We start from the raw sequence: 12,983 nt of genomic DNA on the forward strand, positions 1-12,983 counted from the left end.
ATAATGGTGGGGACATATTGGACAAGCGAGGCCAATGACACTGTGTTGCTTATCGTGCTGACTCACTGTTGCCTGAATGCTACAGGGTACAGGGGCCGAGATAACATACTGTCATGCGCAAAATGTTGAAAAGTGTATTGAATTTCAGGAAAATACATTTCGATGTATTTCTGATATTGACGTCAGTTGCTGTATCGAAAAACGTGTCGAGTTTCGGGGGCCAGATTCCGACGATCTGTAACGCAAGACCGTGTGACAAATTGTATGATACATAGGCTCCCCAAAGGTAAGGTCGAAATCAGGACTCATGATATGATATAACGTCAATCAAGTGATATAATAAACTCTGTCGCCAGAATTTTCTCATTGTTCAAAGAACTGTAGAATTACTACTGCAAATGGTTTCACCATCGAAAACACGACGCGTCCGCTCTCTCGAAGCATGGGACGCTCTCAAACAACGCAATCTCGAATACGCCATCAACTTGCTCGTTGCAGGGGAATGGGTGGCCAATGGTAGTGTGAAAGATGGTTATAGCTGTCTAGACGCCAAAGTGGGCAGCGAACGATGCCAAGAGACGGCGGCGCTGGTCCTCATTCTGCGTCGTGAGATTATAGGTTATCTCGATGATCATGGCCTTACTCATGGATTCAAATTTCTCATCGAAAAATATCGCTTTCGGCATGCTGACGATAAGCGCTACAATGAGATATTTACCATCGACGATATCTGTGTGGGGAGTGATGAGAGGTATGATCGGATCAAAGAGTCTATTATCGACTTTATGGGATCAGACTGGACCATCTTTCTTTGCTACGCGCACACAATTGCGTCTTTCAGTGTTCTAAGTACTACGGAATGCGGCATACCGATTCGCTATCGCCGCTTGAGCGATATCCTAGTCGAGACGACACCAGAACAGCGCGATGCTGGATTGGGAGACTACCACGACGCCGAATTTCCCATGAGAACGGAGTTCACGGAAATTTCTTTCAGACTTATCGACAAGCTCTCTACCAAGATCCTTCCACAAGGCGTCTCGGAAGTGCCATTTGGTGAGAAGCCTAGACGGTGCTACACTGCTGCTGAGCAAGCTCGAGAGATATTTCATTTCTCAAAAGCAATAAAGCGACCAGGCTGCCGTGAAGAACACCTAATTACTGTCGGTTCCTTCTCTGCTTCCGTGCAGATATTGCTTCGACTGTGTTGGGTTTATGGAATTCCACTTACGGTGTGTATGCCTCGGCTGCGATATGATGGATCAGCGTCAGCTTGCAACGGTAAATACGCTGTCACGATATCGGATGTGGACGAGCCAGTGACTTACAAACTCACTTCAGTAACCGTCATAACATACATGCCCACAGATGAGAGTGGTGGCAGTTTCAGGATGGTCGACTCTAAGGAAGCAGGAATTGAGGATGAGCCATGCTGGAAGCTCCTTGGTTACAGTATGTATGACAATTCGCAGCCTGGTAACTTCCTTACCTCGCCAAGCGACGGTAAGTTCACAGAAGCTCTGGAACAAGTCGATCTGAATCACATCGTGTCTATCTTTGGCTTCTTCCATGAGGAATATCCTGCCAAGACGGAGAATCCACCAGATATCGACGAAATGTACAGGGTGGTGTGTGGTGATGAAGGCGACGTTGGAGCATTGATGAGTCGTGAGGGTGGCTTCGATGGTTGTGGCGTGAATTCAAACGAAAACTCCAATACCAACAACCTCTTGTCCATCCGCAACAGTGTCACCGACCTGTCACAAAAGCACGACCTTCGCGACACTTTCATCGCCCACCAGCGAGGACCCAACACGTCCTACCAGATGCAGCACAAACCGATTTCCTTCACCTTCAGCCACATGGACGTCTCGACACCGCGAACCGAAGAGCTCAAGTGGGCCACGATGCTTCAAAAGCACAAGTCTACCTCCGAACCGATGTTTGCGAGCCTCTTCACTGTCGTCAATGCTGTCTATAGCATGAGCGACAAAGACGAGGCGGATAGATTGATGAGGATGAATAACAACAATCAGAAGATCAGAGACCTGATGAAAAAACATCCTAGTCACATAGCCTTCTTGCGGGATGATCACAGGCAGAAGTGGGAGCGATGGGCGATGGAGAAACAGAAGAAGAACAAAGTCAAGTTGTAAAGGTTTTATCTGTTATACTTCAGGGCTCGCGCTTGGAAAAAAGTCAAGATAGATACAAGTCTAGGCGTCTACCAAGAGCAGTAATGTAATAATCGTTTGGTCTTTGCGGTATAAATATCCTGTTAACACAGCAGAGTAGTTGTATCGTTAAGACCAAACGGTCAATACATTACTGCTCTTGATTCGCCTATTCCTGCACTAGATACCTCAATCTTTCTACTTCTTCAACTTTTCGAACTTGACCAGACAAGTAGATTCCTTCCAACTATTAGCTTGTACACCTTGGATGGATTGATGATGGACATACCTTGACCTTGGGGAATCGTTCATCGTAGAAAGTCTCGACTCGAGCTGTAATAGCAGGACTCGTATCCTCGAAGCCGGGTGCGATGGTAGTGTTATACTCTCTGTACAACGCAGCACACAAAACCGTCATCTCAGCCATAGCAAGACTAACCCTCCATTAACCACATGTTCAAAGGCGTCGGGGAATGACTTACTGCATGCCAATACACATCCGTCCACCAGAAGAAAATCCCCAAAACCATCGATTCAACTCACCAGCCTTCTCACCCAACCACCTCTCCGGATCAAAAACAAGCGGATCCGCAAAAACATCTTCATTACGATGCATGATCCAAGGCGACATTCCAACAACCGTGTCTTTCGGAATAACATATCCATCGATAGTTGTGTCTTCACCAGTAGAGCGCGGTTCAGTGCTAGGAAGCGGTGCGTACAGACGTAGAGTTTCTTTGATGACAGCTTGGAGATAAACGCATTTGTCGGCGACTTCGGCTTTGGGAATGCCTTGTTTGTTAAGGGATTCAGCGGGGATCGCAGACACTTCTTCGCGGAGCTTGGCTTGGAATTTCTCGTTGCTGGGGAGGGAGAGGGACCAGATTAGGAACATTAGTGTGTCGCTTGTTGTATCGATGCCAGCTAGGAAATGGTCTGCGCATTCGGACGCCATTTGCAAATCGCGCATTCCATCTGGTTTTTGAGTTTCGTGATATTGCCAGAGTCGTTCAAGGATAGAAACATGCTCATCTGCGCCCGTCAGTTCCCATTCTTCCAAAGATTTGGATAACTTACCTTCTGTAAACTCAATCTCTTGCGCCTCAGCCTCAGCGCGAAACTGTTTAAACGCCGACAAAGCATAAGCTCGAATACCTGTATATGTCGTAGGCTGCTGCATCGGCAAAACAGGCTTAACCAACGCTCCCATAAAACTCGACTGGCGATACAGCCACTGCGTGAAGCCCTTCAAGTGCACAATACACCAACTCAAACGTCGTCGACTAGGATGCAGAATATCCGAAATGAGATTCCTGTGAATCTTGGATCCACGGATAGCAGCCGTAGCACCGTATTTTCCATAAACGAAAGCCGTGATGTTATCCAAACTGTAGTAATGCAGCGTACTGAAAATCTCGCTAACGCCCTCTGGTTCGGCATCGATGAGATTCAAGTACCGCCATGCCTGTCGCTCAATCATTCTTGCGGTAGCAGGCTTAAGAACAGCAGTTTTCGAATACGCGTGACTCAACAACTTCTTCCTCTCACCATGATCCTTGGGTGAATGAAACGTAAACAGATTCTGTTCACCATAAACATCAAACATGCGGTAGAAACTAGTTCTGCCGAAGCGACTGCCGGGACCATAGATGGTGCGCAGCGCAGAAAGGCTGTTGAACGAGATTTCGTTCGGCGCGATGCGAACTACAGGTCCGTATTGTTTGTGTAGGGCGTTTATGGTGCTGGTGCGTGTGCCTTTCCAGTCTTCGTAGGCGAGACGCCATTTTGTTGCTGCGAATGATTTGGGGCCGGGGATTGACCGGAGGGGTGAGAGGAATGGGTCGATAAGGTATTTTATGAAGAGAGCTACTGCTAATACAGCAGCAGCAAGTGGAAGGACGGCCATTATTGCAATTGATGAGTTGTCAATTGATGACAAGGTGTCAATCAACCTCCGACGCAGAGAGCAAATATGTATGTGACGGTTATGAGCTGTGGTGTATACAGAATTTCCCCGCACAGAGTTGTCGAGATAAGGCGGAGCAATATTCGATCCAAGGGCGCGCCCTCACAGGTCTAACCCCTCAGTGGGACCGGCAAACGTCAGTTAATTGCAATTATCAGTGGGTTTGTGATGATGTACCGGTGGAACGATCGCTCGATACCGACGGTGTTCGGATGTTGACTCCGAGGTCTAGGCTTGATTTGGAGATGGCGGGGACAGGACCAATTATCTTCAGGGCATAACAAACCCCTCAGGTGGGTAACAGAAGAATTGTCCTCTAAGACTTAGGTTGCTAAAATAAGGTAACCTAAGTGCTGGTCTAAGCTGGCATAAAGTAACGGAATTATTTCGTCTCTTATGCTTCTAGGGGCCACTTTTTCTCATACCCTGAGGGCCCTCATGAAGTTCATTACCGATGAGAAATGGGCGATGGTCACGCGACTCGAAGCCTGGCTTGACTTTTTAAGCTGTCGCTTTTGAAGTCAATGTATGCAGTGGATATACTGCGACACGGTGTTTACAATAACATTTTGCAGTGAGAACGAGCTGAATGGGGTGACAGGATTTGCAGCTATCACAATGACGTCACTGTTCGACTTGGTGAAGAGAATGGATCAAAGGTTTCAAATTGCTATCGCGTATTCTATACACAAATTTCACGCCATCGTTACTCCAGATTCTTTTACAGCCTCTCAATTCCCAACTCCTCCCCAACAGATACTCCGCCGTAATGAAACACCGGGTATTCTAGAATTGAGGAGCATTCAGCGCCATGAGCGTCAAAAGTCCAGAAATAAGTCCAGCACAAGGAAGAGTCAAAACCCAACCTCCAAAGATCCAACCAAGCTGCTTCCAGTTAACAGCCCCAAGATCACCATTCATAAGCGCAACGCCAACAACAGCACCAGTAAGACACTGCGTCGTAGAAACTGGCAATCCCAAGCGACTAGCCAGCAATACAGTAATCGCAGCACCAAGTTCCATAGCGTAGCCACGTGTGGGCGACAATTGAGTGATCTTGTTACCGAGCGCCTTGATGATGTGATGACCCATGAACCAGAAACCCGCACCTAGCAAGAAACCGGCGATAATGAGGATCCAGATTGGTGTGTCGGAATCTTCGGATACAACGCCTGTGCGGAAGGTCTGGTAGACTGCAACCCAGGGTCCTACGGCGTTGGCTACGTCGTTGGAACCGTGGGCGATGGACATCATCATCGCGGAAGCGACTTGGGCGTATGTCCAGAGATGTTCAATTCGGTTGTCGTAGCGCTTGGCCTTCATGTGGACATCTGCGAGGGCTTGAGAAGCGTGGGTGACGCAGTCGCGAGAGACACCTTGGAGGAAAAAGTACTTGAGAGAGTTGGTGACGCGACGGGGATGGTACATGGGGAGGTGCTGAACGGGCACTAACCAGCGCTCTTCAGGCTCGACGTGACGAACTCGCTTGCGACGACGAAGACCAGCGTTCTCACCGCGTTCAAGTTCTTCAAGGCCAGTAAGGTTCTGGTTTCCAGTAGCAGTGGCAGTGTCGGTTTGAGTACCGTTCTCAGAACCAGTTGCACGATTATGCTCGTCTGAACCGGGAGACTGCGCCTTTTCCTTGTGCGGCTTGGCGAGTGTCTCATCCTCGGGGGTATCAGCGCCGCCGTGGGCAGATGCGTAGTAGTCGAGGACAATTGAATCGCCCTTGCCAGGGAAGTACAGAGGGGGGTTCTCGCGGTATAGAAGAGGTCCGAGGGGAATGTGCCAGGGTCTCACTCGGGGATCACTCTTGACGACGACGCGATGGAAGTAAGGAACGAAGAAGACGTACGCCAGAAGAAGCGTACCGAAGAAAGCGCCGAGAACAATGCCGACGGCTGTACCAGCGCCAAGTTCCTCCAGAGAAGGAGCAGTAGGTGCCTCAATGGTGATGAACAGCGCGAGGATAGCACCAGTGAAAGCGAGGTATACAGGAATGGCCCTCAACGCCTTCTCAAAAGAGTTTTGGCGCTCCAAAATACAGAACTTCAGTGTTCCGAAAAGGATCGCAGAGAACGCAGCAGAGATAAGTGGCGCAATACCCCAAGAGGCAGCAACCTGCGAAACACTTCCATCCGTCCAACTCCAACTAACACTAGCCTGTGACGCAATACCCGCACCGACAAGCGCACCGACAACAGTCTGCGTAGTAGAGACAGGAAAGCCCGCCTTGGTAGCAACAAGCAACCAAGTCGCACTTCCAACCTCTGTGCATCCCATGACGAGCATGAGAACACCAGGACTAGCCGTAAAGCGGTTCAGGTCGATAATGTCGTTCTTGATGGTGCCTGTGACGCGAGATCCCAGGGCGACGGCGCCGACGAATTCGGTTACTATGGAGAGGAAACCGACTTGGACCATGGTTAGGGAACGCGCTGCGACCGAGGTGGCGTAGGCGTTTGCAACGTCGTTTGCGCCATTTCCGAAGGAGGAACCACAGAAGGCTATCGTTGTGATGGCTAGGATCCAGTCATATTGCTGAAGGGCTGCCATTTTGGCAATGTCTCAGATGAAGATTGACGGAGACAAGTGAATGAGGCTGTACAGCTCTCAATGGCCAGATGCAGCTCTGACTTGGATAAAGTGAGATGCAAGAGAAGAAAGCTGGAGCAGAGTAACATTCACCCGTCAATCCCAAAGTCTTATAAGATCCCCTTTACTACGTAATCCCAGGCCACTTCTCAGCCAATCCCCATCTCGACGTCATATATCCCACTCGCCAAGCCTACAACCGATCCGGTAACATGTCGTGTCTGCTCCCTTGTGGAAATATCCCGAGCTCTAATTCGACATGATCCCAAAACGGCCAAGACTTTGGTGTCGACGAATGGGAGACTGGCGTGGCACCGCGTGTTGTCAATTGGGGTTTCTGAGTGGTTGGTTGCATCGAGGGATCGGCGGGTGGGGGTGTTGCATTTTATGCTTATTTGGACTTGCGATGATGTTATCGGCTGAAAATTCTTGTAACGGACCCGATTAAACTGGTAAGCTTAATTTACAGTTGGAAGTTAATTGTAGTTGGAAAGTTGGTCTCTCACGTGCGTGAACTCTGCTTGTTTGCATCTCGATTGATGCACGCTCTTATATTGCAGCAGCTATTGGTAACATTTACCAAGCCGTTGGATGAACACCCAGCTCATCCTTCGTAGATAGTATCAAAAGCCTTGTATCCAATCCCCTTGACAAAACTCTGCATCCAAGGACCCTGTTCCTTACCCTGACTCAACTCCCAGTACAAATCCCCATGCGCGTCTCCGTTCACGCGATAAATAGGTCCACCATCAGGTTTACGTTCATCGGCGTAATAAAACCTGTCCACATTAGTCCTCGCCTAATTAACCGAGAACAAGAACTTACTTAAATCCGCGGCTTTTGTAAGCCTCGGAAGCAGTCCACGTCATGTACGCGGCACCTGATTTGCCAATTCCCGCTGCCAAGAAGCCTGGGATCATGGAGACGTTGAGGATGTTGCCTGTGTAGATGAATGTTCGTGATGCAGATTCGGTAAGTTCTTTGAAGCCTGCTATTGCTTGTTGGAATGCGATGAAGGGGCTTCGGATGTTGATTGTCAGGTTGGTGTCGAGGTCTTCGAGGGAGAGATCGAAGGGCTCATCCTTGGGGCTGAAATTTGCTGCGCTTGCTACAGGGTATCAACGTCGGGGACTCTTTCAAGGTTGGGAGGGAAAATACCATTGTAGACGACTACACTAGGAATACCGAATTTCTGTTTGACTTGTTCGAACGCATTGGTGATGCTATCCGTTTTGGAGAAGTCACTGGGAATGTTGAGGAAGGTCTCAGTGTCGTCTTCTTTGATTGAACGTGCAGCCACAGCGACTTTGTATCCCTGAGAGCTGAACTTCGTTGCGACGGATTTGCCGATATTGGCGCCGTAGCCAAGAATGAGAATGACTGGTGATTTAGCTGCCATTGTATGGATTGAATGTTAAAATTGGATAGAAGGTAGTGGATGTGGTGAATTGATTGTAGGATGAACTGATGATTCAAACAATTGCTACAGCGTCCTCGGGCTGGTTATATACCCAACGAGAAGCCAGGATTGCACATGTCAAGATGCACATCCAGACACTTGACTTATCAATCATATCGCATCTAATCGATCAATTGATCCGACGCGCGCGCAAGATCACAAACTCGAAACACCTTCGCCCAAACATCTATGCCATCAGAAGTCTCCGAAACCTGACAGAAAAATGGGGACACCACACCACATCGAAAATGTGGCTTACTGTCAGCAGTAATTTATCAGCATCGTCAGCCCCCAATAATTTGTCAGCGTTTTGATCATTTGTAAGCTTTGGCATGACCGAAGAGCAACTCACAGTGATTTATCTCCAACTGCAAAATTGGATATCATTTGGCGAACAGAAGTGGTGTCATGATAATCGTTGGGAAATGTCAGCCATAGTAAAGCGCCACATAGTTGCACGAGACCAAGTCCCATATCATGATGAATTGACAGCATATGTATCCCGAATGCGTATGGCTTGAAACCTGCTGACCTCCAAAAAAACCCAAATAGATTTGTTCGCATTGAGCCGTTGGAGGCTGGGACTCGCTTGGTTCGGTTGGCAGGATTCGCATAAGAAGAGAAGAAATGGAACAGAAAGGGACAAGTCCTCTCGATAACTATGTTCCAGTTGAAATGCGTGACTTGTTCAGCTTCAATCCCACGTTGTGGAATCGCCCAAGTGACATAGCTTTCTGTGCACAAAACCATCGATTTGACTCGTGATGCAGAGCCAGATAGACTAGAATAAAATTCGATAGTTCTTAAGTACATTCCCGGTCCCGGGAGTATTTATTTCCTAAGTACGCCATTATCCGAATACCAGCGCTCACTTTTGTACCATTGAATCATGTATCAGAACGCCAAAGTTCATGCATCCGACTGTCCTTCCAAAAACACTTCATCATTCATCGTAAGGGCATCCCACTTCTGAACACTGTTAGGGAAGACCCTCGAGTCACAATTTCAACGTACCTTGATCACATTCCATACGGCATCATACCCATCCGGCCTCGGCACATGGCCATGATACCCATGATTTCGAAGAACCCTTGTCAGAACATCGATATAAGCTTTCGTCTCCTTGGCCGTAACATCCTTATCGATACGCGCCGTACTAAGCTGTTGCATCTTCATGACACGAAGCCACTTCACAATGCTCTTCCACGTAAGAACATGCCCACCCGTCGCCAGCGTAGGTGTATCGCTTTTGCGAAAGATAAAGTGGATGGTTCCAGAAGGCATGAAGACTGTCTGACCCGGCCGAAGGACCATGTAGCGTGCTTTCTCTTTGAGAGCATTCGGTATGATAGTCTTGTGAATATCAAGATAATCTTGCGTCGTAGCATCCACAATCCAACCAAACCCAATTTCGCCCTGTTGCACGGTGATGAATGTCGCCAGACCGAAAGGATCCACGTGCATGGGCGTATGATTCCCTCCTTCGCTCAGAAGCATGAAATCTAGTGTTTGCGCCCGCACCAATTTCTTATCCAACTCTCGAAACTCGTTCAAAAGCAGACAATTCTTCTCTTGTAGAAATTTCGGTCTAGGGACGGGAACATCGTTTCTGATGTCGAGGACGTTCCATCGCTCGTGAGGAGCAAAACCTGCGGTGAACTTTCGTTTGATGTCCTTGAGCGTGCAATGTCGTATTGGTGGGCGGGACGTTGGAGAGTCGAGGATTGTGACCCTGATTTTCTTCTCGAGTAAGCTTCGCGGTGGCCAATCTCGGAAGAGACTTTTGATGGGCTCGCCGTTCCAATCGAATGGTTGTTGGTCTTGTACCACCAGGACGGTATTCGAGTCAACCAACGTGGCTGCCGTTTCAGGGTCGCAGAACAAGGCTTCTTCGGTACTTGGATTAGTCGCGTCTTCGAGAATAGCTAGAATCTCGCGCGCTGCAGCATGTCGATGTGTATTCGTGTCGCGAGTTCGTTGTAACCACTCGTTCGTCTCACACTGAACCTGGTACACCCAATTCCAATCCCTCAGCGCCCCCAAAGACGTCGCATTCGTAGCGAGACAAAGAAACCGCCCCCATTTTTCGTCATCCTCTGTCTCGGCGCAGCCCGTCTCAACAAGCGACTGTATTTTATCAGCGTAAAGATCACTTTTCTCAAAGAACAACTTGTGATAGTGATTGTGCTGTCGTCCCGAGTCCAATATCTCGTCGCGTTTGCGTTGGAGGAGGCGCAGACGGTCCTTTTGGGCGGCTTTTGTAAGCTTTTTGTCGAAAGCCTCTTCGTCATCAGAAGCCATGATGGCGTTGCATCGTGGTGATGTCCGGGGTGAATAGACTTTGGCGGCTGGAGATGGAAAAGTCTCCGATGGGTAAACAAGGTGGAACTTTGGGAGTGTGAAGCAATGTGCCTGGCACAGCCACATCTGCACCGCCATAACCTCACCTTGTACCTGCATCAAACATCTATGACACAGCTGAGGCCGATAGGAAAGATGGGAGAGTGCAAAAAGATCGGATATTAACTGTTATAAAGTAATCTTAGTTTAACACAAAAAGAAGTTTCAATTTGAAGCGGCGTTGGTATTGTGGCGGCCATGATTTTCCCGTGAGTCTTGGAACACTCTTTCCGTAAAGTACAACAGGTAGACCCTCGCTGTCGACAAGAAAGCAGGCAGTCGCAATCACTGCTTCTCCGATTCACGCTCTTCCTCCTTGGACTCCTCGACTTTCTCGTCTTCTTCGGCTAATGGAAGATCCATACCGTCAAGCAGATAATTATGCTCATGATCCTTCTTGGCCCGTGTTTGACAGGACTGGCAAGGCATAACTTCGTTATCCTGTCGAACAAGGATATCCACCGCCAATGTATATGCGGTGTGGTAAAGGCCCATACAACTGTGATAGCCATCACTGGTGTATGGCTGATATCCTCGCCTCATATACATTAGAAACACAAGAGCCCCACTGTCCATACCTCTCTGATTACATGGGCAGAGGTTTTTCCATGTCACCACCATAAACTCGTTATTACAATCTGCCCAGGTGTCATCGAGGGTACTGGAGTCGCGAAACCAATGAATTTTCTTGTCGATGATATGCTTGTACAAAGGGGGGTAATGGCCACCGCCGTAGAATCTAATGCCGTTTAGAATCGCACGCCAGATGGAGTGCTGGTGATCCCAGCTACCATCCATCTCGAAGGCAACGTTGTGAGGCATACCTTCCTCAGTCGAGTCAGCGTAGCTAAGGAGAAAATGGAACATCTTCGTCCAATGCTGTACTTTAAACCAGTCGGAAATCCGGAAGCAGACCATGTCCTCGTTTTCGTCTATAATCAGCGTAGCTGGTTCAGGGCCCTTGAGGCATAGGCTTTTGTTTTCTCTATCAGTCCTTAGAAACCCATGTTGCCGCATCTGCTTCTTTATAACACGTCTCGACTCTTGGCACGCGGCCCAGAGACCGGCATCCATCAGACAAGCAGATGTCTCGGTCTCGCTTGCAGCACGACATTCGATGCGAGTTCGGCACTTACGCGAGCCAGGGCAATCGACATAATGGAGACCATGTCGTTCTTCGTGTCGGTCAAAGCAGCTGGCTTCCGAGACGTGATGTCTCAGCTCGTAAGGTAAATCTGGGAAGCGGTGGAAGGTTTGTGCTGACATTATGTTTTCAGTGGTTGGGAATATGAAAAGGAAGATTCAAGACTGGGAATCTAGAACTGGTGCAGTCCGCTGTACAAGTTGAAAGAAGTGTGCAAAAGGAAGAGAAAGAGAAGCGAACACAGTGGAAGGAAATAGCATTTTATAGATGTCGAATAAAAGGTGTGGGTAAGCATGGCGGTGCCTAAAGTATAATAGAACTTACCTGTAGTAATGCAGTTGTTGATTGATTGTGTGAAACTGGTATAGAGTTCAAAGTACTCTTATTCTCTTCGAACCCTCAGAGATTTACTCAACAAAAGGGCCATTTTCCATTAAAGTCGTTACAGAAACAGGATCAGCGGGGTCTAGCACAGTCATATCCCCCCAGCAAGATGTCACCTTCTACCTGCATGAGATGGCTGAGGTCATGGTATGAAAGATCAGAATGTTAATTGCTATATACAGCGATGATAGTTTGAAAAAAACTCGAAAGTGGAGTTTAATGTTCAATGTTGTGTTGATCTTGCTCCATCGATGATATTCTTGCGCGGATCAAAAGTCATGATGGACTCACTTTCTGTATGGGAAGTACCACAGGCGGGTGGTCTCCTGGGTCAGAAATGAGAAAACAGGCAAGCTTTTCAACCCTTCGTTCCTCTTTTGTTCATCTTCCTCTGGTTCTTCGTCATCTGTGTCCTCTTCACTCTCTGCGTCTCCTCCTTCTTCTTTTTCTTCGTCATCGTCGTCACTGTCCTCTTCCTCCTCAGTGTCATCGCTTTCCTCGCTCTCCTCACTCTCCTCACTCTCCTCGGGTTCCTGTTGCGAAAGGTTATAAACAAAGGTAGATTCCACCAGGCTACACTTGAACTGATGGTTTTCGGGTCGATAAATACGTCGTCCTGTTCGTAACGATGGGTAAGTGACTTCGTTATCCCGTCGCACGAGGACTTTCACTTCTGTTTCTAGCCAGCGGTAGAAGTCACTACGCCTTTGATGATCAGGGATAGGGTTCCCAACCCCACGGGGTGGCATAATGAACTTCCGAAACGCATTTGCACCACTTCCGACGCCCTTCTGGTCGCAGTAGCATAAGCTTTCCCACCCCAATAGTGTACTCGTTGTCGTAGTCGGCGTACGTGATGTC

General features: G+C 48.3%; 7 protein-coding genes across 7 annotated transcripts; 1 reads left to right on the top strand and 6 right to left on the bottom strand.

The window, feature by feature from the left end:
• Positions 1 to 398: 398 nt before the first annotated feature.
• FIESC28_05822 (uncharacterized protein) lies at positions 399 to 2,156 on the top strand (the record flags this gene model as incomplete). The annotated part of the gene is made up of 1 exon (XM_031159967.1): positions 399 to 2,156. The coding sequence occupies one exon, from the start codon at positions 399 to 401 to the stop codon at positions 2,154 to 2,156; it is 1,758 nt and encodes a 585-aa protein (XP_031015969.1).
• Positions 2,157 to 2,372: 216 nt separating this feature from the next.
• On the bottom strand, positions 2,373 to 4,080 carry FIESC28_05823 (uncharacterized protein; the record flags this gene model as incomplete). The annotated part of the gene is made up of 3 exons (XM_031159968.1): positions 2,373 to 2,414; positions 2,464 to 2,608; positions 2,657 to 4,080. 3 exons carry the CDS (start codon positions 4,078 to 4,080, stop codon positions 2,373 to 2,375), a joined length of 1,611 nt encoding a protein of 536 aa, XP_031015970.1.
• Positions 4,081 to 4,926: 846 nt separating this feature from the next.
• FIESC28_05824 (uncharacterized protein) lies at positions 4,927 to 6,696 on the bottom strand (the record flags this gene model as incomplete). The annotated part of the gene is made up of 1 exon (XM_031159969.1): positions 4,927 to 6,696. The coding sequence occupies one exon, from the start codon at positions 6,694 to 6,696 to the stop codon at positions 4,927 to 4,929; it is 1,770 nt and encodes a 589-aa protein (XP_031015971.1).
• Positions 6,697 to 7,339: 643 nt separating this feature from the next.
• On the bottom strand, positions 7,340 to 8,134 carry FIESC28_05825 (uncharacterized protein; the record flags this gene model as incomplete). Its single annotated transcript, XM_031159970.1, has 3 exons — positions 7,340 to 7,514; positions 7,561 to 7,843; positions 7,894 to 8,134. 3 exons carry the CDS (start codon positions 8,132 to 8,134, stop codon positions 7,340 to 7,342), a joined length of 699 nt encoding a protein of 232 aa, XP_031015972.1.
• Positions 8,135 to 9,199: 1,065 nt separating this feature from the next.
• FIESC28_05826 (uncharacterized protein) lies at positions 9,200 to 10,495 on the bottom strand (the record flags this gene model as incomplete). Its single annotated transcript, XM_031159971.1, has 1 exon — positions 9,200 to 10,495. The coding sequence occupies one exon, from the start codon at positions 10,493 to 10,495 to the stop codon at positions 9,200 to 9,202; it is 1,296 nt and encodes a 431-aa protein (XP_031015973.1).
• Positions 10,496 to 10,879: 384 nt separating this feature from the next.
• Positions 10,880 to 11,860, bottom strand: FIESC28_05827 (uncharacterized protein; the record flags this gene model as incomplete). The annotated part of the gene is made up of 1 exon (XM_031159972.1): positions 10,880 to 11,860. The coding sequence occupies one exon, from the start codon at positions 11,858 to 11,860 to the stop codon at positions 10,880 to 10,882; it is 981 nt and encodes a 326-aa protein (XP_031015974.1).
• A 549-nt stretch (positions 11,861 to 12,409) lies between these two features.
• Positions 12,410 to 12,871, bottom strand: FIESC28_05828 (uncharacterized protein; the record flags this gene model as incomplete). The annotated part of the gene is made up of 1 exon (XM_031159973.1): positions 12,410 to 12,871. One exon carries the CDS (start codon positions 12,869 to 12,871, stop codon positions 12,410 to 12,412), a length of 462 nt encoding a protein of 153 aa, XP_031015975.1.
• Positions 12,872 to 12,983: the final 112 nt, after the last annotated feature.

The sequence above is a fragment of the Fusarium coffeatum genome (genome assembly GCF_003316985.1).
Source record: "Fusarium coffeatum strain FIESC_28 chromosome Unknown BRIP53273_contig_125, whole genome shotgun sequence".
In the NCBI taxonomy this organism is placed as follows: domain Eukaryota; kingdom Fungi; phylum Ascomycota; class Sordariomycetes; order Hypocreales; family Nectriaceae; genus Fusarium; species Fusarium coffeatum.